Genomic DNA, 25,723 nt, shown 5'->3' on the forward strand with positions numbered 1-25,723 from the left:
GAGTGTCATTCGCAATCATTGCAATGAAATATGCATGGTTAATACGTTACCCAGTTAGATGTTATAATGCATTAAAAGAAACGAATTAAGGTTTTATTTTCTTACCGTGTATTTCGCAGTGCCCAACGGTTTATGCGCAGTGTGGATGGTCAATGAATAATTGACTATCGTTGATGGGGCAAATTATCAGCCATGATTAAAATTGAATTTTCATTACTCACCTGTAACGCTATAAATGATACCACGGGACAGCGGTATTGCAAACGAAGGCTGCCCCCACTTACCAAACAACAAGCAAATCTTGAACGAATGATTTTCTCTACATATTTTAATTCTTTTCCTTTTCTCAATCACCCACAGCATCTCCCGCTCATTCACAGCAGCCGCCGCCCCTGAATAACAAGCTGAACACCTGGCAAGCTCCATCACTCCACTTTGTCACTGTAAATCTAAATAGGGGCCGTTCAGATACCACGTGGACAGAAAAATGAGATTTTTGACACCCCCCTCCCCCTCCGTGGACAAGCGTGGACATTTGGCAAACCCCTACCCCCCTTCCCGGATGTCCACGTGGACAGATTTGATATTGTTTTTTTTTTTCAAAAACTCGTTTGACAGTTAGAAAACACTACTTTTTGCCTATTTTTTATTGGAATGGCTGATTTAAAAAATAAACAACAGCATTACCTGATATAAAATAATTTTTAAATTTTTAAATTTCTTTATAATCATATTTATTACTTGCTTTCAAGTGATTTTTAATTGTTTAAACTTAAACTGGAAAGCTTTGTAATTTTAAGATTCCAACAAAAAGTATGTCCACGTGGAAACGACCCAAACCCCTACCCCCCTCTCCGTGGACAAGCGTGGACATTTCCATACACCCCCCCTCCCCCTAAGTTGTCCACGTGGTATGTGAACGGCCCCATACAGAATCAATTTTCAACCGATTGCCAAAATCCTGGCAAGGATCACCAATGTAAAATCCTCGACTGGTTCAGGCAATGTTCAATTGAATACTAACTTGTTGATCGGGTTGCACGCTTATCTTCCAAAAGTCTCATGATGGTTCAATTCAAACCATAGCTTCACTCATATTGTACTTCACTTACTTTCATCTTTATTATTAGTCAATATTCAGGATGCCACAACCTGGGGGAGGAAGACTGAAATTTCCTGCATCGTTTTCTGCATCGTTTTTTCACTGTTCGGGAAAAAACCAGCAATTGTTGAAAAGATTTGTAATCGTTCAAATTTTAACTTTAGATGATCAGTTTCGTGTAGTGAGTCATGTAACTCAGTTGTTTAAGTGCTAAATTTAGATTTAGCTATATTTTTAGAACAATCATTAATCACACGCAGAGAAAACTTGGATTTTGAAACAAAACAAAACTGACTTTGATTCAAAACACTCAGTTTTTTTAATCAAACTCCTGTTTTCTTTGAATCAATGAATTCTCGTTCTGATTCAAATGAATAATTTTTGAAAGAAAGAATTAATTTTTTGAACCGAATAATTTTGGAATTTGATTTTAAACAAATTCTTTGATTCAAAAGACATTTTTTCAATTGCATATGTCTTTTAAAACAAAGTAAATTTTCTTTCAACCAAAGAAAAATGTTTTCAACAGAAAGGAATAATTTCTTTAAGTTAAAACTTCAAACTTAGAAGATAATTTGGATTGAGCAAGTACCGAATTTCGAATTAAGTTTCGCCGGTCGTGTTAAAAATCAAAACTAGTGAATCAGAGATAGCTATTTAGGAGGATTCAGGATGAGGAATGCATACCATGGTAAGTGCGTGTTAATCCATTAGTCAAAAAGTGAATATTTAAGATTTTATATAAACTTTTGCATTGTTACAGGACCACGGCTGATTCCGCCCAAAATCCAGCGGTCTGATTATCTTCGGGCCGATCTTCAGCGGCAATCACCAGTTGGATGACCGGAGTTGCTTCCGGAAGTTTATTGAGCGGTCCAAGAAGAATGCCCTCAGGCCAAAATTTAGGACCGGTTAGTTCCATTATAGTGAACCAGTGTTTGTGTTAAGTTTGTAATAAAAATGAATTTAAGATGTAAATTGTTTCTTTTTATTGTTCAAAACTCCTAATTGGAACTTCTGTACAACAGAAAATATTTTTTCCAATTGGAATAAAAGGAAAATATTTCAATGAACCAATCCTTTTAAATCTAAATCTAAATTACATTGTAGCAAACGAAAACAACTTTGCATCAAATGAAACTGTTTTTTGTTTCAAAGCATTAAGATTTTGACTCAAAGATTTTTCAAAAGAAAAATTCTTTGAAGCAAAGGAAAATGTCCTTGAACCAATGGAATTTTTATTTATCCCAAAATCAAAGGAAAAAATCCTTTGTTTTTGCGGCACTTTCCTTTGAAATAAAAAATCTTTTTTCTGCGTGCAAGCCATTTTTATTTATCAGCTCCAAAACTTTGACGAAATTTGAGCGACATAATACGCCTGATCATGCAGGAATTTGCCAGAGCAAAACAAAACCTAATTAAATCATTGTTTTATGCAAAACAAGTGCTTTTCAGCATGAAAAAAGTTTTATTAAAAATTACTAAATAAGAAAGTAAAATTTTGAACCTTCGCACTGGTCGGTAGATTAATGAGAGAAATTTGACGTTTGAATTTTTTTTTGCTTTTTTTATTCAGTCTTCCTCCCCCAGGCCACAACCTGTAGTATGTGTGATGTTGGGTAGTAGCTGCTTTTAAGCTGCTTTAGCAGAGAAAGGTTTCATAGGAGAACAACCGAGGATTGATCATAAGTTAAATTAAAATCAATATAAATAATAATAAAATTTAATTGTGATTTTGTTTATTTACTGTAAACCCTCTTAACGTTATATGACAATTGCCACCTATCTTATCGAAATCACAAATATTTATCAATATTTGTGATTTCGGAGCTATCTGAAGTTTAAATTTAAGAATTAAAATAAAATTTAAAAAAAACTTATTTTTCAGTTAGAATTTCGATGTTAGTTACTCAGTTGAACAATTTTACTAAATTCAGGCTACAGATTCACATCAGATTCAACATTTAGATGAAAAAATGTTGATTTTAAATAGGCAATAGGTAAAAAAAATAAGTTTCTACGTACCATTAATTTTTTTTCGGGGAAATATTCGGAACTATTTAAGGGATTTCGATGCCTTTGTTCCAATCGATAGAGATCCTCCGACCCCGCCGATCCAACGCCGATAATGAGCTCCACTAAATACCGGTAGCATTCTCGGCACAATCGAAGCCAATTACGGAAAACTTTAATCTTACGAGGCCAGTATTCCCAGCCGATTCTACCAAACCAGTGGCATCCGGAACTACATAACCTTAAAAAACAAAATAAATTTTCAATAACATTTATAATTATTACTAACCTCACAACTCCTACCGCCACCAAAAGGTAACTCCGGGATATTCCACAGTGCTGATGAAGCCGATTCCTTTTCCACGAGGATTCCGGTCTTCCGCGAGGTAACATTTTTTGTTCCGTGCGATTCCCGCTCTTGCTTTTTGTTGACTGACAGTGAAGACACACGATGCACTCGGATGCACCAAAATTGAGTTAATTTTTAAGATTATTACCCGTATCTTTCAATAATATTTTTATATCGTTTTAAGCGAAGACGCATAAAAAACGCAAAAGATTGTTGAAAATTAGAAGATACTACCCGCATAATCAAATATCATACACGTTATCATTGATATTATTCTATTCTGATTACACGAATAGTGATCATTCGAGTAATCTTTCCTAAATCTTTAAATTTTGGCTAACTTTGATATTTTTCATGCGTCTTCGCTTGAAATGATAAAAGAATATTTTTGAAAGATACGAGTAATAATCCTTGAAACCAAAATCCAAATGCATCTGAGTGTGTCTTCACTGTCCACAAAGAAAAAAAAATGGCGTGCAACTTTAGTATTGTGGACCGTTCGTTTCCGGAAAACCCTTCTAATTTGGCCGGGAAAGCCATAAATGGCCGTAACAACACTGAAGAATAAGCGTACCGAGGCCCACCGCAACCCATGCGATGAAGGTAAGTGCTAAGGTTTTATTGTTTTGATAATATACCTATTAGTTTTTTCAACTCTTCGACAGCTCCCCAAAGAACAGCAGATAAGGGGATTTGTCGACAAATTCCACCATCCGGCTGGACAAAAATCGGAGCTGTTCCAGTGCCAAACACACTATAAGACTCCGTGGAAGTGGCATAAACTGTGATTGCTGCAGCTGTGGTCAGGGGAAATTTCATTGTGTTGAAAAAAAACTCCATGGTACCGGGGATGGCATCGGTAGAGTATTCCAAAACGACAAACAATTGATACGCATTCTCGCACTCAAAAAATTCCCCTATTGGATGCCTTCCTGTGAATTATGCGTCGTATAAACTGATAAAACGAAGGCTTCCACAGTTATGAATGGAACGGATTCGACATTTGGTGGGTGAGTTATTCGAATTTGTTTCTTTTTATTGCGCTCATTACACTCCTAATACTTATGTTCTGTACATCCGACAGAAAAAAATGACTGCCTAACGAACCGTCATTGCTGGAACTTGACTGTCAGAATAAAGTACGGGATGGAGCACGATCTGGTCAAGACAATTTATTAATAAATTATCATCACAAGGTGACCCTGCTCCGGATGCATCCAGAGAAACAGCAGGATCAAGGAAGTTCTCCCAGAAGTGAGCCAAGCTGAAAATGAGCGATAAGGACACAGCTTTAGTTTTGTAAACAAAGTAGCACCACCCTGAAGTATGCCGCTTCCAGTTCACTGGTACTATGGTAGTTTCTTCGAAAGCCGTAAAATGTTGAATTGTGAGACGATTCACTGCATGTTCTATGATCAGTGCGGTTGATGATAAAATGAAACTACCGCTGCTAGGAGCATGCTTTACGGCACTATAATTTCACAAGTAAGTAATTGTAATGGTACCTAGTGGTCTATAAATTTTAGACTTTGATTTTGTATTTTGGTGATTTTTTTCATGTTTAATTTTATAATTTTCAATTATTATAAGATATTTTGTGTTTATTTAAGGTTGCTGGATCGACGAAATATATTCCGAATCACTGATAAGTTGAATGTGAAGCAACAGAAAAAAATCAACGGAGACTGCAGTTTCGAATTTACGATAGGTTTTCCGGTTTCAAGATTTCGGATGGCAATGCTCCAGATGCGGCTACAAAGCGTTTTTTTATGTGCATCTTTTAAGGAAACTCAAAAAAGCGAACAAATTGATTAGACACGGTTCGTGTTTCGAATTTCGACAAAAATAGGTCTCTGATGTTGCCACCAAAACAAAACTACCAAAATCGATGCTTTGCCTCATCTTTTGTCATAACTCAAAACCTTTGCGAGCCATCAGCAATCAACTTCAGTCTCGTTTCTAATCTACTGTTTACGGAAGGCGCCACTACGCTAATGTAGTCTTCGAAAAGGAAGATGTGGACCAATTCAAGATGCATCTAAGAAGCTGCAGAACCGTAGAATACTAAAGGATTCATGAAAAGGTATTTATGAATGTATTTCTTAAAAATAATCATGAATTTTATCCATTACGTTTGATTTTGTCATAATTAAAATTGTAGAACAGTTAAAGTAAATATATACAAAGTTGTAATTCTATGTTTGATACCACATGAATTTATAAAACAGAATACGTTCTGAAATAACAATTGAAAATTACACCAGAATTTAATCTATTATATAAAATTCTCTTGTAACGGTGTTTGTAGTACTACTCCTCCGAAAGAACCGAAACGATTCGAATGAAATTATTTTTAGAATATTCTGTAGCCATGCGAATCGGTTTATATCGAATAAAAACAACAAAAAGTCGCATCAATTGTCCGTAATCATTAAATTTGTAATAAAATGAATCAAATTAAAGTCATGACATCCATTTTCTCGAGATTTTTTTTCCTTTGGGCGGTTTTTTTTTCGTCTCCATGCTCGAGGCATAGCATACTGATCAGTGAGAATATTTTGGGGCGTATTTCTCAACCAAGCATATTTTCAATGCAAGTGGTGGCGATATGAAGCATTGATTTGGTTTTTTTTCTTCTTGATTCCTAGCTCATTTCTACAGCACATGGTTATGAATGACGCCTAGATATGACTCAGATTGACATTTAGCCGATCGAATAAAAAAAAAATTTCATTTTGCCAAAATCTGAAATTGAAAAGTCAGGCATCCATTTTTAGAAATTTTCTTTTTTTTGAGGGGTTTGTTGTTCGTCTCCATGGGCGAGGCGTCGCTAGCAAACGTCGTTGCAAGATAATAGTAACCAAAGCATACAGTTCATTGGTCGCTGGAAAAATTTAAAATTAGGCGCCTCTTTCTCAACCAAGTACCTATATGTCTTATGCACGTGGGGCGATATGCAACCTAGATGTTTTTTTTCCTTGCATATTTGTACGCAGCACATGGTAATAAATGACGCCTAGATGTTACACGGATTGATATTTTATCGATCGAATCAAAACCATATAAACGATTTCAAATATTAAAACCATTTTTATTTCGTGTTAATTAAAGTAGTAAATTATTGTCCAAAAGATATGAATTTGGTGATGATAAACATGAAATAATGACACTTTGCGGACGTTTGAAAATAATAAATTGGGAAGCTTTATATTCAATTTCGTATAATCTGATACGCCTAGAACGCTGGACACATCAACTGAATGAGAGTCTGTTCTTTGAAATAGATTAAATAGGATTGAAGTTTTTAAAGGCCGAATGAACTTTTTGATTTTTTGCAAACGTAAGTTGAAGTTATCAATAAAATAATCTACTTTTCAATAACAAAAAGTGAGGATATGCATTTTCCGGAAGAATTTTCAATTAAGAAAGTAAACTAGAGCAAGTGCAAACTTTCAACTTTTACGAAAAATGTATACATTATTCCTTCATCTAAAAATTGTTGGGCCCAAAAAAACTATCTGATTAAATAAACTCAACTCTTTTTTTAATCATTCATCAAAAAACTGTTTACACGTTGACTGTTTGTTTACACACAATTCAAGTACGAACTTAACATAAAAAGTATGTTTTTGTTTAACATATTGTGATTACATAGAAGAGACTTTTGATTCATTTTTTTGTTGAAAAGTTTTTTTGTGATTGATATTCCAGGGGCAGCAGATTTTTATGTTGAACTTTTAATATGACCTGAAAGTGTTAAAAGTAATATAAATTCCTGTAATTTCTTAGGTGGAATAAGTGAAAACACGCCATTTAAAAATGGAACATCTACAATTCAAGAATTTTATCTCCAAAATAGCCAGAAAGGATATCCCGAGTGTTAAATCTGAAGTGGATTTTCAAAATTATTATAAAGGTCTTTGTAAATCAAGGTCTTTTGGTTGAACAGCATTCAGTGAAATTATTTAATTAATTTATTTATTCCGGAGAAAACTTAGTATATATCAATGAAAGTTGATAAAACAGACAAACAAGAACAAGTATTAAATTCATTTTAAAGTCTTTTCACTGACGCCTCTGAAAAAGACAATGTTCAGGAAGTTTTGAAATCAGAACATCCCATTGCTTCAATTAGAATCTTTAAAGTAATGGGTGAATATATCTAAACATACATATGTTTTCCTCTTTTCAAAACCAATCGTTTCTTTGATTCATTGGGTTGAAGTTCAAAGGAATTAATTTGCATTTTTTGCTTGAATAAAAAAAAAAGGAATTTGCAGTATACAAAATCGTCAGATTTAATGCCATGACAAGTGCTGTTTGGGAACATTTTTAGTTGAAATATGTAAAGTCTATAACTTAAGTATCAGACGAAACTTTTTGAAAATGATTTTGGTAAGAATATGGATTTTAATTATAACTGCTACGAAGCATGAGGATGGTGAATAAAAAGCTGTTTGAAAAAGGTTAGTAAAAAACTTTTCTTATATGTTTCATTTCTTCAGCTCTAAAAAATACACCATCCAAAGCTAATTGGGAGCTGAAAGCGCTGCGTTAGGCAAAATATTCGGAATACTCCAAAAATTGTCCCGATATTACAAATTCTATTTTAAAAAAGATTCATAAGCAATATATTCCAATAAATGGGGAACTTTTTATTTCGGTTTAAACCTTAATGTAAACTCGAACAAAACGGAATAAATCTACTAAATGGAATACAGCAAATGAAACAAACATATTATCGACAAACAGTTATTTATGGAACAAGTACAAAAATTGGATTTTAAAAGACCCGTTGAGTTAAAATTCTTAGGTTAAATTTTGATAGAATTAAGCGGGACGATTCGAGAGAAGGGAAAAAAGTGAAATGTAAAGAAAACTAGAAAAAATGGAAAATGGACGCCAAGTTGAACATGGTAAGACGAAGTTTACCGGGTCTGCTAGTTTCTTTATAAAAAGTTTGAAACATTTTCTTCCTAAAAATTTATCTCTTTAATGAACTTAGGAATATACCAATTCAGATGGAAATTTAGTATGTAGGATAGGAATCTAGATACGATTTTAGAGTACAAAAATGTAGTATTCAACAATAGGGATAACTCATCAAGAAAGACTTCGATATCAGTTTTTCTTGAAGTAAACAGTATTGTATATCCCAGATGTCTCATTTCAATTCCGAAATTACTTTTGTTCTGTTCTGACTTTTTAAATATTTTTATCAAACTTATATATTTCTTCTAAATCTTTCACAGGTAAAGTATCCTGGACATGGCCAAAATTCCGGTAAAAAGACGAAGGCCTAAGGCAATTCCTAAGACAACAAAATGTTCATTGGCGCAGGAAACAGAAAGTGAAAATGAAACTGAAAATTGATAATCATGGATATCTATAAGGTTCAAGCTAGGTCAGCAAAAATTTTGTGTCCATTTAGACGTAGGTATCGGCTGTGGTATCAGTACGGTTTAGGGAAGTAAGATGAACGAAAAAAGAATGCCGAAACACACATTATTAGGCATTTTGTTTATACCCAACGATAAGGCAGAATTATCTTTTTTATTTATGTTTTGTAAAACTAATCGAACTTATAAAATGTTATAGGTACTTATATTTATATTAATGTGTATTCTATAAATAATATGATATGTAATTATCTAATACCATGTAGTTCAAGAAATAAAATAATTGTAAACCAATTATAACACTAATCGTTTTCTTTTTTCTTGTAAATCTTAAAAAGATCTTTAGAAGATACAGTTTATCGTGTAAATAGATAGAAATGGACGATATGACAACGATTACATCTATAGTTTTGCTTAAGGTTCTTGAAAAATCTCTAGAAAAAGGCAAAAAAATTGAATGGTTACTCTACTTAACGACCCGTTCGTTGTATCGTAAAGTGCGTCCAAACGATTCCATTTCATGGAAAAAAGACTACCTCAATCGTACATCAATAATCCAAAACGATAAAGCTAATCTTTAGTGTGTCGTAGGAAAAAGATAATGGAAATCGTTATTGTATAATGCTGATTTATGCGGGTAGAACGATTACACGAATAGTTACCATACATGTAATCAGAACAGAATAATATTAAAGATTAAGTGTATGATATTCGATCATGCGGGAATGGACTACCCGCATAATCAAAAACCGTTCAGCTAATCGTCTGAATCATTTGGTTCTGATTACATTAATCGTCACGATTTGTCTGGCGACTTTGCTGATGGTGCCTTTGCTAGGAACGATAAAAAAAGATTTCTGTAATACAGGATGAATGATTTTAGAAAAAAATGGAAATTTTCGCGCATCTGAATGTAGGGTGTCTCGAGTGAAGCGTCAGTGTGTCTCAACTTCTCTTTTGTTATAGCATCATTTTATTGACCAGCAAAAATATTTAGAAAAGTAATGTTTGAAAATGTTAAAACCCGTGAATCATAACACAAAATGCGTGCTCAAACTACATCGGTAGGTAGAGAGTGCTATGTCTCCATAGAACATTCTTTCGCACCTGGGATCGCAGCACCGGAGGAGCAGGTGCTGCAAGCAGCGAAAAAAACGATTCCGGAGTAAATCATGATTGTTTGTTCCGGATGTTGGTCAAATTGTTCCAGGTCAGCCGAAAGAAAAACGCGAAGAATTAAGAAAAAACGCTTTCTTCAGAACCACCACAGGTTCCAGCTCGGAAGGTGAGTACCCATACCATATTACCTGTAGGATCAAGATTGTCCATGAATGCGAACATTTAAAGCTTTTAAATCCATTTGTTTTTAGGTTAAACATTCGGATCTGGATTTCGGTTTCTCTTGAATAGACTTATTTGTACTCGTTCTGGTCTTCATCATCCATCATCTTCATCTGATAACAAACAACGTGTCATCCGATGTAAACAGCTTCAATAGAATCATAAAAAAGTGGAAGGAAAAGTTTTTATCGCGGTCTGCATGTAATATTTAATTAACAGTTTTGCTTGAAATTACAGTAAGGTTTGTACGTACACACAGTGCCGCTGTCCTATGTGGCTAGGTAGTAGTGGCGGAATGCATGACTGCGGGTTTCAATCCGTCGCTTCCGAAATATCGAATCTCACAGAGCAATAGGTAAGCAATCAACCAATAGTTTACCCTTCCAAAATTAAATCAACTTTTACATTTATTAAACGTTCTAGGATTTAGCCTGAGCTACAGTGCGGTCCAGAGACGTTGCAGGCAGAGGCGGATGTGTTGGATTGAAAACAGTAGCCGGGATTGATGGCAGTGGCTGTCATAGTTCAAATAGTGCCACGGTAATTTGTGTATTCAAACAATCAATTTTGCTGCCAATCGACAAAAATTAAGTAGTGGATTGACAGCGCTGAATGCAAAAATTGATCTCAACGGTGAGGTGCTCGGAACCGAAGAACTTGTTCTGCGAGCTGCGATTATCTCCAGTGGAATCCAGACAGTGTAAGCACTGGTGTAAGTATAATGATTCGTTTTGAAATTGCTTCCGTAATTGATGAGAATATAATAAAGTTATTTATTTCAGTAATGTTTTGTGAAACCCTGCGTACCTGGGGAGTTATGGTCAAAACCACCGTCACGGCGCCACCGCCCACCGAGCTGGTTCCACAGTGCATGCCCAGCATGTCCCGATACGCTTGCCACCGATTGACTGCATCGATGAAACAACCACCCTGAACGACCAATCTAACGAAGACCTAGTCTCTAAAAACTTTTTCCTGGAGAAAAGAAAGGTCCATCAAAAATTGAGTGTGGTTACACTATTTACAGAGCATAAGCGCCAGAAAAACCGAAATTTTAAGTTCTGACAGGAGCGTCTGCTTCTAAATGTTTCACATTGCTCGAAAGTTGTCAGCGTGCTAAAGGCTTGCCTTGATAAAAGACGCGAAGAAAACCTTGCCAAAAGCTACTTAGTACGACATCTTTCCGAAGCAACTCCTTTACCGGAAATGCCGTCTAAAAATTGAACTAGTCAGATGCAATTAAGTCACCATCTAACCTGCTATTCTGTTTTTTCGAACATCCCAAAGATGCGAGTAAAAACAACATAATATGCAACGATGGAATAGAAGGGTCACATGAAAAATTTCAATGAGGTGTTTGTAAATTTTATATTTATAAATTTTCGAATGTTTCATCAGCAATGTTGAAGATTAATTTGTTTTTATCAACGAGCAATTGCAATTTTTCATTTCATTGTTGAATTCAGGATAAATTTAAGATATCAGGATGTTTAATTTATGCTTCGAAGATAATTTAGTAATTTAGTCTGTTAATATGTCAAATCATATTTTTAATTCCTCAATCAAAATCAGTTGACGAAGTAACATCCCATAATCATTTCCACATAAATAAGTTTGAATCAGAGTTGAACAGGAAAAATAGTAGCAGAAATCAGGTTTTTCGAGAATAAAATATGATATAATTCAAAATGCCAAACCAAAATAACAAAATCTATTTTAAGAAGATTTCAGAACCAAATGTTTGTTTATTCAAAGTGAAAATTTGAATTTGATGTATCTTTTTTTTATTGGAATCAAAAAATGGTTTTATGGTTTAGTACTTTGTAAAATGTTTTTGGAAATTGTTAGATAAAAAAATGTACTATAGGAAGTACAATACATACAAACTTAATTAAAAGATTATGTAAAGCATTAGGGAATGTTGCTGAACGTATAGATCGGCTTCGAAAGCTCGTTTGCATCTCACGAAGCCTAGAAATGTTAGTCAAATCTTAATTTATTTACTAGTGTTAAAACTACAGGAAAAATTAATGTAACAACTTATAAAACGACTTTTGTAATAAACTCTGGGAAAAACACAAATATTTTACATTTCTATTATTAAATTTATTTATATTACTATTTATTACCAACCATACCACGAATCGTCCCGCCAAGATGATTTTTTGTCTTTTTATTATTGTTTGAAGATACGTTCTATCGTCAACATTCTCTTAAAAGATCATAAAGTGAAGATTACACGTATCATACAAACCGGGTCACGGAGAAGAAAAAAGCAAAAAAAATGAATGGTTACTCTACTTAACGACCCGTTCGCTGTATCGTAAAGTGCGTCCAAACGATTCCATGTCATGGAAAAAAGACTACCTTAATCGTACATTAATAATCCAAAACTATAAAGCTAATCTTTCGTGTGTCTTAGGAAGAAGATAATGGCAATCGTTATTTTATAATACTGATTCATGCGGGTAATCAAAATTTAAAAAAAAAATGAAAAGTAGATTTTTTGGGCTGAATTAACGCTCAAAATATGGTTTTAGACTTTTTGTTCATTTTCAAAGAAAATTGGCCTTTTTGATAAATTAATGCTATTTTCAGCCTACTACGATTGGCGCGTTATAACGAGCGCATGGGCCGTGATAGAACATACTCATAAAAAGTATACCTTTGCGAGTTCAGTATGATTTTTTAGCATAAAATCATAGTTTAGATTCTCCTCTTTCGATGTGTCAGAAAATATTTCCTTATTCGTTTTTCTCTGCTTGGTGACACCTTATTGAAAATGTTTTAAAATTTAGATCGAAATGAAGAAAAACCTAAATTGTGAAATTATCACGACACAGGGGCATTTTAAGGAAAAATTCATACTTGCCATGGCGTATCACAGCATTTAAAACAAATAGGTAATATTTTGCAGGCTTAAAATGTTTCAGATTCTTCAAAATAAGGGTGGCGCGTATTAGCCACATGGGGCGTTATATGAACTTTTCCCCTATGATGAGTGATATTCGCCGATAAGTACGAGATTTCATCAAAATAACTTTAAAGTGCAATAAAAGACCTCCATTTTGAGTACATAACATTTTGATTTCGTTTATATAGCTCCGAGATAGGCCGGTTTAATGCGTCCAGATTTAAGATTAACTATGCTTTAGCAACACCAACAGATTTTCCATCCAATTTTCAGAAATATTATTTTAACAATAAAGTTATTGATTTTAAAGCATTGAAATGTTCTGATACAATGATATGGAATAAGGATGAAGGATATTGGAAAAAAAGTTTTGTTTTAGGAAAAATAAAACAAAAATTGATAATCAAAAGTTTGTTTATACTTAAACTGGAAAGCTTTCCATTTTTTAGATTTTTATTTAAACATCTTAATATTTATACACATTTAGAAAATAATTTGGAAGTAAGTATGTCCACGTGGACGTTAAATAAATAACGTGGACGTGACCCAAACTCCCACCTCCCTCTCCGAGGACAAGCGTGGACTTTTCGAAACACATCCCCCCCCCCCCCCACCCCTCTCTTCCTTGTACACGGATGAAAGGCCCGAGATTTGTTGGTTCACAAAATATGATAAAAATTTCTTAGAATTGTAGAAATTAAGTTAGAATGAATAAACTAAAAAAACGAATGCGTGCACGATAGCGAATCAGGTTTTTTTCAACTATACATAGGATTGATTTATTGCGGTTACTGGGAAAATTTCTAATCGAGCGACGGTAGCCTTCCGTGCGGTAGGCTAGCCGGAGCAGTAAACACAGTTAAAAAATTCACTCTTACTCACTAATTTCATTGAAAAGTTAAGAAGTAAATTCTTGAATCAATCTTCAAATCATTATTTTACAAGAGAGGACAAAACATGAAGTCATCGGAATGAAATATTATTATTCTTAGTATTCATTGAGACTGAATTAATTACGAGCGTTAAAATCCCAGACAAAACAAAAAATATTGAACACTATTGAAAACACATTTTTCCATAGCCTGAGAATTAACGAATTTGGCATGACAAAGATTTTTGATGCGATAAATGCGTCTTTGATACTTTATATGCTGGTCGAATTCAATTATGTTGTCGTTAAAATGTAACAAATCGTATATGAGAAGTTAAAAAAAGGAGTTGTGTACGGATAACGATCTATTATAGGAAATAATACAATTCGCATCGCAAAAAATTGGACTGCGCACTCATAACTGCGAAACTTGTGCGATCTGTCAAATCAGTATAAAATCTGTCGGTGGGATTCATCCAAGTAGCTCGACTAGTGCGGATGTCATTTTTTCACGACCGTCTCGAAGTGAATTTTTTCTATCGCAAAATCGAAATTTGGCTGAATTTGCCACGAACGGTGGTTTTCCTGCAGTTTGCCACAGAGTGTGGTTTTTCCTGCTGGTACGGTTGTCAATTGCCGTACACCGCCAACAAACAACCGGTGCGAGGGTGCAGTCGCCAATTTGGTCGGAAGCTGCGGATTGTTTTTCGCCATTGTCACCAACATCGCCAAGGCCATCATCATCATCATCAAAAGGGTGCTCTTTGTTCGCTCTGAACATACGGGTTTGCATACCGAGGAGGGCGTACCGAGGATTCTGGTTCTGATTGCCGTAATCGGGATACAGGGAGGACCCAGCAATTGATTGATCGTCGCCACCTTCAACCAACGAAGGACGACAACGTGGTAGAGCCGGTGCCGAAACTGAAGAAAAACACTCGCTTAAGTCTAAAAAAAATAACTGTGAGTTCTTTTTATTCTTTTTTATCTTTTTCTCCTCTATCTTTTTCCCTTTAGTTGATTTCAACAGTTGTAAGCTTTGCTTATATTTTCCACACGGAAGGCATTCGTGTCCCCGTTGGAAAATATGAGCGAAGGCGGGGGGCTTTACCCGTTAACTGTGGATGACGAAAGTGTCACCTACGAGGATGAGGAGTATTTGGAGGAATCGGCTGTTGCTGGTCCATCAAATGCTTCCCATGCTCTGATGGAGGATAATCTTATATCACCCACAGTTAATAGTAGACCCACCCGGCTCCGAACCTACACAGATGGTTCAACTTTCAATGGGCCTTGGGTGGTTTTCATCCGGCCCAAAACCGGTGGAAAACGACTTAATTTGATTCAGATAACTAAAGATCTGGCGAGGTGGACCTCCGTGACCAGCATAACTAAGGTGCGACCAGACAAGTTGCGCGTTGTTGTGGCTGACCGGAAAGCTGCCAATGAAATTGTTGTCAGCAATTTCTTTAGGCTAGAGTACAACATTTTCATTCCGTCTCGAAACGTAGAGATCGAGGGCGTGATAACGGAAATGAGTCTGGAGGAAGACTACATTAAATCCAAGGGCGTTGGTAAGTTTAAAGGCCTTGATTCGGCTTCGGTCGAAATCTTGGATTGTCGTCAACTTAAAACTGCCAACGTCATAAATGGAGTTAAAGGGTATTCGCCTTCAGCCTCATTTCGTGTTACCTTCGCGGGAACCGCCCTCCCTCACTACGTCTTGATTGACGGAATGTTGAGGCTTCCTGTGCGACTCTTTGTGCCTCGCCCAATGAGTTGCAAAAGGTGCATCAAATTGGGCCATACCGAGTCCCATTGTTGCAATAAAGCACGGTGCTCTCGTTGCGGAGAGGATCATGAGGAAGGAGCGTGCTCAGCAATAGAGCAGAAATGTATCTATTGCGGGGGCTCTCCTCATGATATCTCTGTGTGCGAGGCATTTAAGAGTCGCTGGGATAAGGAGAGGCGCTCTTTGAAAGAACGATCCAATCGCTCTTACGCCGCTATTTTAAAGAGCGCTTCTCCCCCGATTCAGCCTCCGATAAGTAACATTTTCTCAGTGCTGCCAGTTGACAATGGAGATACTGACACGACTGATGAAGAACATCCTATTGTTTTTGTTGCGAACTCTCGAAAACGTTCTAAACCAGCTCCGAAGAACCGGCAAATTCCAAAAAAAATTCCTACATTTAGCTCTTCAATCGATGATGGACAAAAACCATCTACTTCGGGAAAAGAAAAATCAATTCCGCCAGGATTTCCCATTAATTTTGTTACCCGAAATAAACCAAAACCAGCGGAGACTTCGGAACCCCCAAAATCTAACACAGTTTCGGCTGAGCCATCAACTCAATCGGGAATTTTTAAGTTGAGCGACATCTTAAATGGAATATTATCGTTCTTCAACGTATCTGAATCGATAAGAGGCATCGTTTCCGCGTTGCTTCCTGTAGTAAAGACATTTTTAAAGCAATTGATGCAAACTTGGCCCCTTCTTTCAGTGTTTATCTCTCTCGATGGCTAATTTAAGCCGAGAGGTCGGAGATATCACTGTTCTACAGTGGAATTGTCGTAGTATAATCACTGATAAACTGATGTAATTCCCTAAGCAAACGAAAGAATATTTTATCGCCCAGAAATTTTGGGCGACATCTAGCTCATCATTCCCGAACCATAGGCTCCTGTGTGAGCATTTCCTATTCTACTAGCGCCATCACTATCAACGGTATAATCACTAACTATTGAAATGATGGTTGATGAAAAAGGAGCCCAGAGTTACATCAGCTTATCAGTGGTATAATCCCTAAATTGGATCCGTTCAAATTTCTTCTTCATGAAACAAATTGCGATATTTTTGCGTTATCCGAAACTTGGCTTGCTTCTCATTCTATCATCTCTTTCCACGATTTTAATATCATCCGTCTGGATCGTGACGATTCTTACGGAGGGGTGCTTTTGGGGATCAATAAGCGCCACTCCTTTTATAGAATTCACCTTCCATTATCAGGCGGAATTGAAGCTGTTGCTTGTCATACAACTATAAGAGGTAAGGACTTAAGCATTGTCAGTTTGTACTGGCCTCAGAGAGTTGCAGTGGATCGAAGTCACCTAGAGGACCTGTGCTCAGTGCTCCCTGAGCCAAGGTTGATCCTGGGTGACTTCAATTCTCATGGAACTGTCTGGGGAGAACAAATTGACGATAGTCGTTCTTCTCTTATCTATGACATTTGTGACAGTTTCAATTTAACAATTTTGAACACGGGTGAAAAAACACGAGTACCCAAACCTCCTGCAAGACCAAGTGCAATTGACCTCTCACTCTGCTCAAACTCACTATCATTGGATTGCCAGTGGAAGGTAATTCCTGATCCCAATGGTAGTGACCACTTGCCTATCAAAATTACAATCACCAATGGAGTCAACTCTTCAAACTCAACAAATATAGCATATGACCTCACTAGACACATCGACTGGAAAAAGTACTCAGACACAATTGTCTCAGCCATCCATTCCGTTGATATTTTACCTCCGATGGAGGAATATACCTTTCTTGCTCGCTTGATTTATGAAAGTGCAGTTCAATCTCAAACGAAACCCATCCCAGATCCATCTGTTCGTCGAAGGCCTCCCAATCCATGGTGGGATAGTCAATGTACTAAACTATACGTGGACAAATCGAATGCTTTCAAAATATTTCGGAAACACGGTACCCTTGATAATTTCAACACGTATTTTTCTCTTGAGCAGCAATTCAAAAATCTAATCAAGGGGAAAAAACGTGCGCATTGGCGAAATTTTGTTGAAGGTTTGTCGCGGGAAACGTCCTTAGGCACTTTGTGGAATGTGGCACGGAGCATGCGTAATCGTTCTTCCACGAACGAAAGTGAAGAACATTCGCATAAATGGATTTTCAATTTCGCACGGAAAATCTGTCCAGATTCCACACCTGTGCAAAAAATTGTCCGAAGTGTGCCTCCGAATAGATGCGATCTGGATTCTAGCTTTTCAATGGTGGAATTCTCACTTGCTCTCCTTTCTTGTAACAATTCAGCTCCGGGAGTTGATAAAATAAAATTCAACTTGTTGAAAAACCTTCCGGATGCTGCCAAATTTCGCTTGTTGAATTTATTTAATCAATTCTTGGAGCTTAACATTGTTCCCGAAGATTGGAGACAAGTGAGAGTTATTGCTATTCAAAAGCCTGGGAAACCTGCGTCCGATTTTAATTCGTACCGACCAATAGCGATGTTGTCTTGCATTCGGAAATTGATGGAGAAAATGATTTTGTTCCGTTTGGATAAGTGGGTGGAAACAAATGGTCTCCTTTCAGATACTCAATTTGGGTTTCGCAGGGGCAAAGGGACAAACGATTGCCTGGCTTTGCTGTCTTCAGAGATACAAATGGCGTACGCGAAACGTGAGCAAATGGCTTCAGTGTTTCTAGACATAAAGGGAGCTTTTGATGCAGTTTCAATAGAGGTTTTGGCAGACAAGTTGCACTCCCGGGGTCTGCCTCCTCTTTTGAACAACATCTTATACAGCTTGCTTTGTGAGAAACATCTGAACTTTGCTCACGGAGATATTGAAATCAGAAGAACCTCTTACATGGGCCTCCCGCAGGGTTCATGTTTGAGCCCACTTTTGTACAACTTTTACGTAAGTGACATCGATTGTTGTCTCTCTGAAGGCTGCACTCTAAGACAACTTGCAGATGACAGCGTGGTGTCTGTCACAGGATCTACTGAGTCGCATCTGCACAGACCTTTACAGGATACTTTAGACAGATTATCTTCCTGGGCGTTGGGACTTGGGATTGAGTTTTCCCCACAGAAAACGGAGATGGTTGTTTTCTCCAAGAAACGCCGACCTGCTCAACCTAAGCTTCAACTCCTAGGCAGAACGATCACTCAATCGAGATGTTTCAAGTATCTTGGAGTTTGGTTTGATTCCAAAGGCACTTGGCGAGCTCACATTGAGTATCTGAAAGGAAAATGCCAGCAAAGAATCAATTTTCTACGTTCAATTACCGGCACCTGGTGGGGAGCTCATCCGGAAGATTTAATAAGGTTATATAGAACCACTGTTCTCTCAGTGATGGAGTATGGCAGTTTTTGTTTCCAATCGGCTGCCAAAACACACCTGATAAAACTCGAACGTATTCAATATCGTTGCCTCCGCATTGCTTTGGGTTGCATGCCCTCAACGCATAACATGAGCCTTGAAGTTTTGGCAGGCATACTCCCATTAAAAGATCGATTCAGCTTATTATCACTCCGGTTCCTCACCAGATGTGAGGTCATGAATCCATTGGTGATCGCTAATTTTGAAAGGCTACTTGAGCAAAATCTTCAAACCAGATTTATGTCTATATACCATGTCTTCATGTCCATGCAGGTAAATCCTTCTTTGTATTCTCCAACTCGTGTTTACATCCCAAACTACGACAACTCTTCTGTCCAGTTTGATTTGTCTATGCAGCAAGAAATTCGTGGAATCCCTGATTCGCATCGTCCACTTATGATTCCAAGAATTTTCGATGCTAAATATAGACACGTCGATGCTGACAAAATGTACTTTACCGACGGGTCCCTTATCGAAGAATCAACGGGATTTGGAGTGTTCAACCAGATTACTAGTGCTTCGTACTGTCTTCAATCTCCATGCTCAGTATACATTGCGGAGTTAGCAGCGATTTATTGGGCTCTAGAAAATGTAGCCTCACGACCCGTTGAACATTACTATATTGTAACTGACAGTCTCAGCTCTGTTGAAGCTATCCGTTCGATAAGACCAGGAAAGCACTCACCGTATTTCCTCGGGAAGATACGGGATGTTTTGAGTGCTTTATCAAGTCGATGCTTTGTCGTCACCTTTGTTTGGGTCCCCTCACATTGTTCGATAGTGGGCAATGAGAGAGCAGACTCGCTAGCAAAGGTGGGGGCAATGGAAGGCGACACGTTTCAGCGTGAAATCGTCTTCAACGAATTTTACTTTTTGGTTCGAAGAAACTCTCTTGTCAACTGGCAGCGCAAATGGGACGAGGATGAGTTGGGTCGGTGGCTTCACTCGATTATCCCAAAGGTAAGCCTCAAACCCTGGTTTAATAGGTTGGACCTGAGTCGGGATTTTATTCGTATATTTTCCCGTCTCATGTCCAATCATTATCCCTTAGACGCGGTACTCTTTCGTTTGGGTATTGCTGGCAGCAATTTGTGCAGTTGCGGCCAAGGTTATCACGACATCGAGCATATTGTTTGGTCGTGTGAGGTCCATCTTGTCGCCAGAACGACTTTCATAGATTCCCTTCGGGCCCGAGGAAAACCACCTAACGTTCCAGTGAGAGACGTGCTAGCTGTGCTAGATTTGGACTACATGTTCGAAATCTACTTCTATCTAAAAGCTATCGATCTCCGTCTATAACCCTATTTTATTTTCATATTTCCCTTTCTATCTTCTTTTTTCTTTAAAAAAAAGTGCTAGACTAAGAAAATGATTGTGAAAAACAAAAAACGAGTGTGGCTCCTTAAAACTTAAACGTATGAGCCGTTTCAAATAAAGAATTATAAAAAAAAAAAAAAAATCTGTCGGTTTTCTACACGCTAACCGCTTTTCAGTTAAACTTTATACGGATAACTCCGACTGCAAAACATAGCACGAAATCCAACATTCAATGAATGATCGCTACCGTGTCGTCGAACTCTAAACTTATTTAAACAACTACAGCGTTTTCTTTTTTTTCGTGAATTTGTCCGCTGATTGACCCCATCGCAAACAGTTTTTTTTATTATTCATTTTTCCGTGATTTCGACCGCTGATTGACCAAGCTCAAGGCAAACACAATTTTTTGTTTTATAAACAATAGATAATCCGATAATAATATTTGGTATACATGTTTGTTTGACAACTTTTTATTAAATCATCTCACGCAGAAAAATATATTTTAAAAATAATAAGATTTCGGTCAAAATAAATAAAAAATTTGGTTGGGAAAAAGCACAAATATAATTCAGATTACATCGACAAAAAAAAACCGATTGAAAATGAACTTATCATCCTTGTTTAAACAATATAGGCCCTTTTTGAAAATGATTCATAATTTTTAGCAAAATAGCCAAAATTTTGGGTAAAACGTACAAAAGATTTTTGGTCTGAAAACAAAAATAATTGGCATTTGTTTATAATCAGTTCTGTATGATTGATGTAAATGAGTATATTAATTTTGAAATAAGGGATTTTTCTTTAAATGGATTAAATTTTATTACACCAATTAAAACGGCATTTTGTTTTTTATTAATGATTTCACAATATACACTTTCACGCAGAAAAAGAATGGGGAGTGGTTCCAACAAAACGTTTTGTTATTTTATTTTTTATTTTAAAAGCAGATTTTTGGATAACTTTTACAAAAATTTGGAATATAGATAAACGAAAAATATTGTTATTTTTGTACGCTCATTTTTTTATTGCATTAAAATGCAATTTGGTTTATTTTAAATCCAATATGAGGTTTCTTCGATGAACGTGTAACTAAAAAACGATAACTTGAAAAAAAGAAAAAAATATATATGAAAAACTTTCAGAATCCGAAACACAACAGCGAGAAAAGTCATCAAAAAAGTTTAGGCGAAGAAACTTATGCTGAAAGCAGCTTTAAAGGTAGGTTTCATAGTTCCTAACTAGCCCGAAAACTTCTCAAAAACGGCTGGAAAAACATCTTTTTTTAGAACATTCATTTTTTCTTCAACTTTTTTTAAATTTCTGTTCCAGATGCTTCGACCCAAAACGTGCCGTCTACCCTTTCCATCCACTGCTGCTCAACTGGATACAATCGAGCTGCTGGATTCGATCGAGTGTTATAAATCAGGTTCCCGGTTGGCATTCTTGGCGTATGTGTTGGCCGTCGGGGAACGCTTCGGCTTGTCCAGGACGAAGATACCTTCGTCCTTTTCCTGCGCATCTGGTTCACGATGAACATCACCACCAGGAAGTCGAAGAGCAAGCCTTCCCGATGACAGCCGTTAGGATGTTCTCCTGCCCAAAGAAGCTCGCGGTTCAGTCACTGTGGTGCTCGTCCATCAGCGTAATGTCTAGCTCAGATCCAGGCCGTCCCTGAAGCAACTGGCTCGAGCGATCGTGAAAATTTTAATAATTGTAAGTTTTTGATAAATTCCAATAAAAACTTTTGAACATGCTATAAATCTTTTTAAAATACAATATAGAAATCCGAAATGCAAGTATACAGTATAAACAGACATAAATTTATTTCAAGTCAAATTAAAAAAATAAATTGATTTCAAACATCACAATCTTGTTATTTTTTAACCAGATTTGTGTTGTAATCTTTACGCTAAATTTTATTATTTTGACAAGTATGATGGATCATTTTCAAAAAGGGGGTATTTCGTTTTCAATCAAACGATAAGTTTAAATCAAATCGATACTTTTATTCAATGTGGCCAAAAATATATTTGTGCTTTTTCCCAACCAAAAATTTTATTATTTTCGTTCGAAATCTTATTGTTTCTAAAATAAATTTTTCTGCGTGTTGTTTTTCCTATGCTTTCCGCTCTCCTGTAGGGCAGATCTTCCGTCAAAAGCGGAATCTGAATCACGATCACTTGGCTTCGCACTGGTCCCCCGAATGTTGATGTGCATTAGTTTAAGTTTACGAACTGCGAAAGGGCGGGACCAGGAACGCAAAGGCCGATTATTATTGTTTTTTTTTATTATTTTTTTTCTTTTTTTTTTCAGTTGACGTTTCGTCTTGCACGCTTGGCTAACAAAACATATTTTTCGATTCAGAACAACCCAACTATTAATTTCAAAAACAACAAAAATATTTTTTATTAAATCGACGCACCCCTCTTCCATACACGATGGCTTGCTCTCGACTATTTTGTAAAAATCACAATATGTGGGATTCTGTTTCGAATCGAATTTCATATCAAAACTACCGATTAAATGTGAATGGATAAAACAAAAATTAATAATAAAACGTTTTGTTGAATCGACTCCCCATTCTTTTTCTGCGTGCTTTAAATGTTTTCCGCTTATTCATCCGATTTAATTTCAGTCGATAAATAATCCTTATGTAGAACAATGCTCATTTTTTTCTTGAATACTGTAATTTTTTTTACAGTGGTACCCTACGGGAGCCCAAATCAGCTATCGCAGAAATAGAAAAAAAGAGTGGATCAGCAATATTTGCAGTCTGCGGGTATACATACATACATATACAGTTGCGTTCAAAAAAGAATGAAATCGCGTGAAGCTGCGCACCCACTTCCAACTTTGACATGCTGCCATTTCTCTCTTGGTTGATATTTTTCCATGAAAATTTCACACAATCTAGTTCAACTATCCAACAAACTTTCCACAAAATTTGAAGTCTTAACAATGACGGAAAACAAAGATACAGCTATTCCCGTAAAAAAAAAGGGAAATTTGGAGTTGCTTCACTAAATTTGCTGTATCTTTGACAAATTTCATTGAAAAATCTTGAAATTTAGTTCAAAGATGTAAAAATGTTTTATCTAATACCAGGCCAAGTTTCGTCAAAATCGATGAACGTGATCAAAAATGGTGCCGGGTTGAAAATGAGGTTCATTATCGCCCAGCAGACGATTTCATTCTTTTTTGGACGGATGTTTATATGGAAAACAACGTTATCCATGTATTCTTGGTTTTTACTTTCACAAAACCAAAATTTATCACAAAGAATGTTTTAAATTGCTAAAAACTTCATTCGTTCTTTGTTTCGGAAAGAAAATGTTTCAACAGAGTTCAAAATAAGAAGAACAGAGTTTCAGAAATGACCTGCTAATTATACCAATAAACAAATTTGATACACAATTACAGCGAGTGTTCTATTCGTTCTTGTGTTTCAATACCAGCTCTTTTGGAACAATTTCTACTTCTAAACAAAGCACGAATGAAGTTCCTATCAATTTACAACATTCTTTGTGATAAATTTTGATTTATTGGAAGAAAATACTAAGAATACATAGATAGCGATGTTTTCCATTTAAAATCCGTCCAAAAAAGAATGAAATCGTCTGCTGGGCGATAATGAACCTCATTTTCAACCCGGCACCATTTTTGATCACGTTCATCGATTTTGACGAATCTTGGCCTGGTATTAGATAAAACATTTTTACATCTTTGAACCAAATTTCAAGATTTTTCAATGAAAATTGTCAATGATACAGCAAATTTAGTGAAGCAACTCCAAATTTCCCTTTTTTTTACGGGAATAGCTGTATCTTTGTTTTCCGTCATTATTAGGACTTCAAATTTTGTGGAGTGTTTGTTGGATAGTTGAACTAGATTGTGTGAAATTTTCATGGAAAAATATCAACCGAGAGAGAAATGGCAGCTTGTCAAAGTTGGAAGTGGGTGCGCAGCTTCACGCGATTTCATTCTTTTTTGAACGCAACTGTACATAGGATTGATTTATTTGTTCAATGCTGTAGTATAACAGTATGTGTGTTCAATGGAAGTTAGTCGAAACAGGTTGAAATAGGTCGAAACAAGTAGAAATGGATTTTGACAGTTGGTATTCTGTCTCTTTCCAATTGACTTCGACCGATTTCAACCAGGTCGTCCGTTGAACATACGTTCACCAATACTAATGCGTGTTTTGTGCGTAGTACACACGAATTTCCAGACAGACCGTTTTCATTCAAAAATTTTTGGAACCTGCGAAACGATTAGATTTATGCTTTTCTAAAATTCAATTTGGTTTAAAGTTTCTTTCAAAATTCATTAAATGAGCAAAAGTCATCAAATAGAAAACTTCTATAGCTTTTTTCGCATAACGCAAAATTATTTGAAGTATTAAGGAAAGTTTGATAATTGATTCGAAACTTTTTTTCTAGAATGGGCGGCATCCATAAATTACGTAACGCAAAAAATGCACTTTTTCGACCCCCTCCCCCCCGTATATCACAAATCGTAACGCTTTGACGTACCCCCCTATGAAAATTACGTAACGCTGATAATAACCCCCCCCCTCCTCCGATTTTCTCATGTTTAAAAATACTGATTTTCGAAGGTCAAAACAGAGAAATTTTTTAACGTTCTTTAAAACGGAATGAATATCATCGATCAGAATCGCATCTTAGTACTCATTGATGATAATTCTCTGATAAAATGAATTGAATGTCTTATTACGAGTTGCTCTGTGCTTGTTAACTGATGATCTACCTTGTTTACTTTATTTTGTTCAAAGAGCATAACTTGCTACGCAAAATTTACTCCACTTAGTAATATTCGTCGGAATAATCAAAATTGCGTTTTAAAAATCAATTGAGAAAAAATAGTAAAATTTTCTTTCTTAAGGTTCAATTGAGTTCTTGGGGATAAATGTACCCAATATTCGGTTTTCCAACGGTTAATTTACGGATATTCAATACACATTTTAAGGAATCTATCTCACAATCATTAAAAAGCAAAGGTTACAATCCTTTTTCTATCATATTGAAGCTGACAAATTTAAGGCTGATTTGGGTTTGCTTATCATTCTGCTATAATTGCATGACATCTAAATAATTGCGATGAAACTGAAATTTTTAAGGAAAAAATCGTTACGTAACGATGAGCATACCTCCCCCCTCCCCTATGTCACAATTCGTAACGATCGAGCTTACTCCCTCCCCCCCCTAGGAGCGTTACGTAATTTATGGATGCCCCCATGTCACGTTTTTGTTTTCAATTTTTGTAAAAAAGCGTT

At 36.2% G+C, this 25,723-nt stretch overlaps 1 protein-coding gene and 1 long non-coding RNA gene across 3 annotated transcripts in view; one reads left to right on the forward strand and one right to left on the reverse strand.

Moving 5' to 3' along the window:
- LOC129742322 (uncharacterized) overlaps nucleotides 1-3,704 on the reverse strand; it is a 7,923-nt gene extending 4,219 nt beyond the window's left edge. The window contains exons 1-3 of the mRNA XM_055734213.1: nucleotides 3,699-3,704; nucleotides 3,419-3,618; nucleotides 3,128-3,356 (exon numbers count right to left, since the gene is read on the reverse strand). Of these exons, the coding sequence (XP_055590188.1) occupies nucleotides 3,128-3,356; nucleotides 3,419-3,618; nucleotides 3,699-3,704 (435 nt within the window). The remainder of the gene's footprint in view (nucleotides 1-3,127; nucleotides 3,357-3,418; nucleotides 3,619-3,698) is intronic.
- Nucleotides 3,705-9,603: 5,899 nt separating this feature from the next.
- On the forward strand, nucleotides 9,604-12,286 carry LOC129746295 (uncharacterized). 2 transcript variants are annotated; one of them, XR_008737282.1, is made up of 5 exons: nucleotides 9,604-10,148; nucleotides 10,234-10,373; nucleotides 10,442-10,559; nucleotides 10,628-10,916; nucleotides 10,987-12,286. It is a non-coding gene; the product is annotated as an uncharacterized LOC129746295 (long non-coding RNA). The 2 variants fall into 2 exon arrangements; XR_008737281.1 differs by having other exon boundaries at nucleotides 10,234-10,559.
- Nucleotides 12,287-25,723: the final 13,437 nt, after the last annotated feature.

This window comes from Uranotaenia lowii, chromosome 2 (genome assembly GCF_029784155.1).
Source record: "Uranotaenia lowii strain MFRU-FL chromosome 2, ASM2978415v1, whole genome shotgun sequence".
NCBI classification, from domain to species: Eukaryota; Metazoa; Arthropoda; class Insecta; order Diptera; family Culicidae; genus Uranotaenia; species Uranotaenia lowii.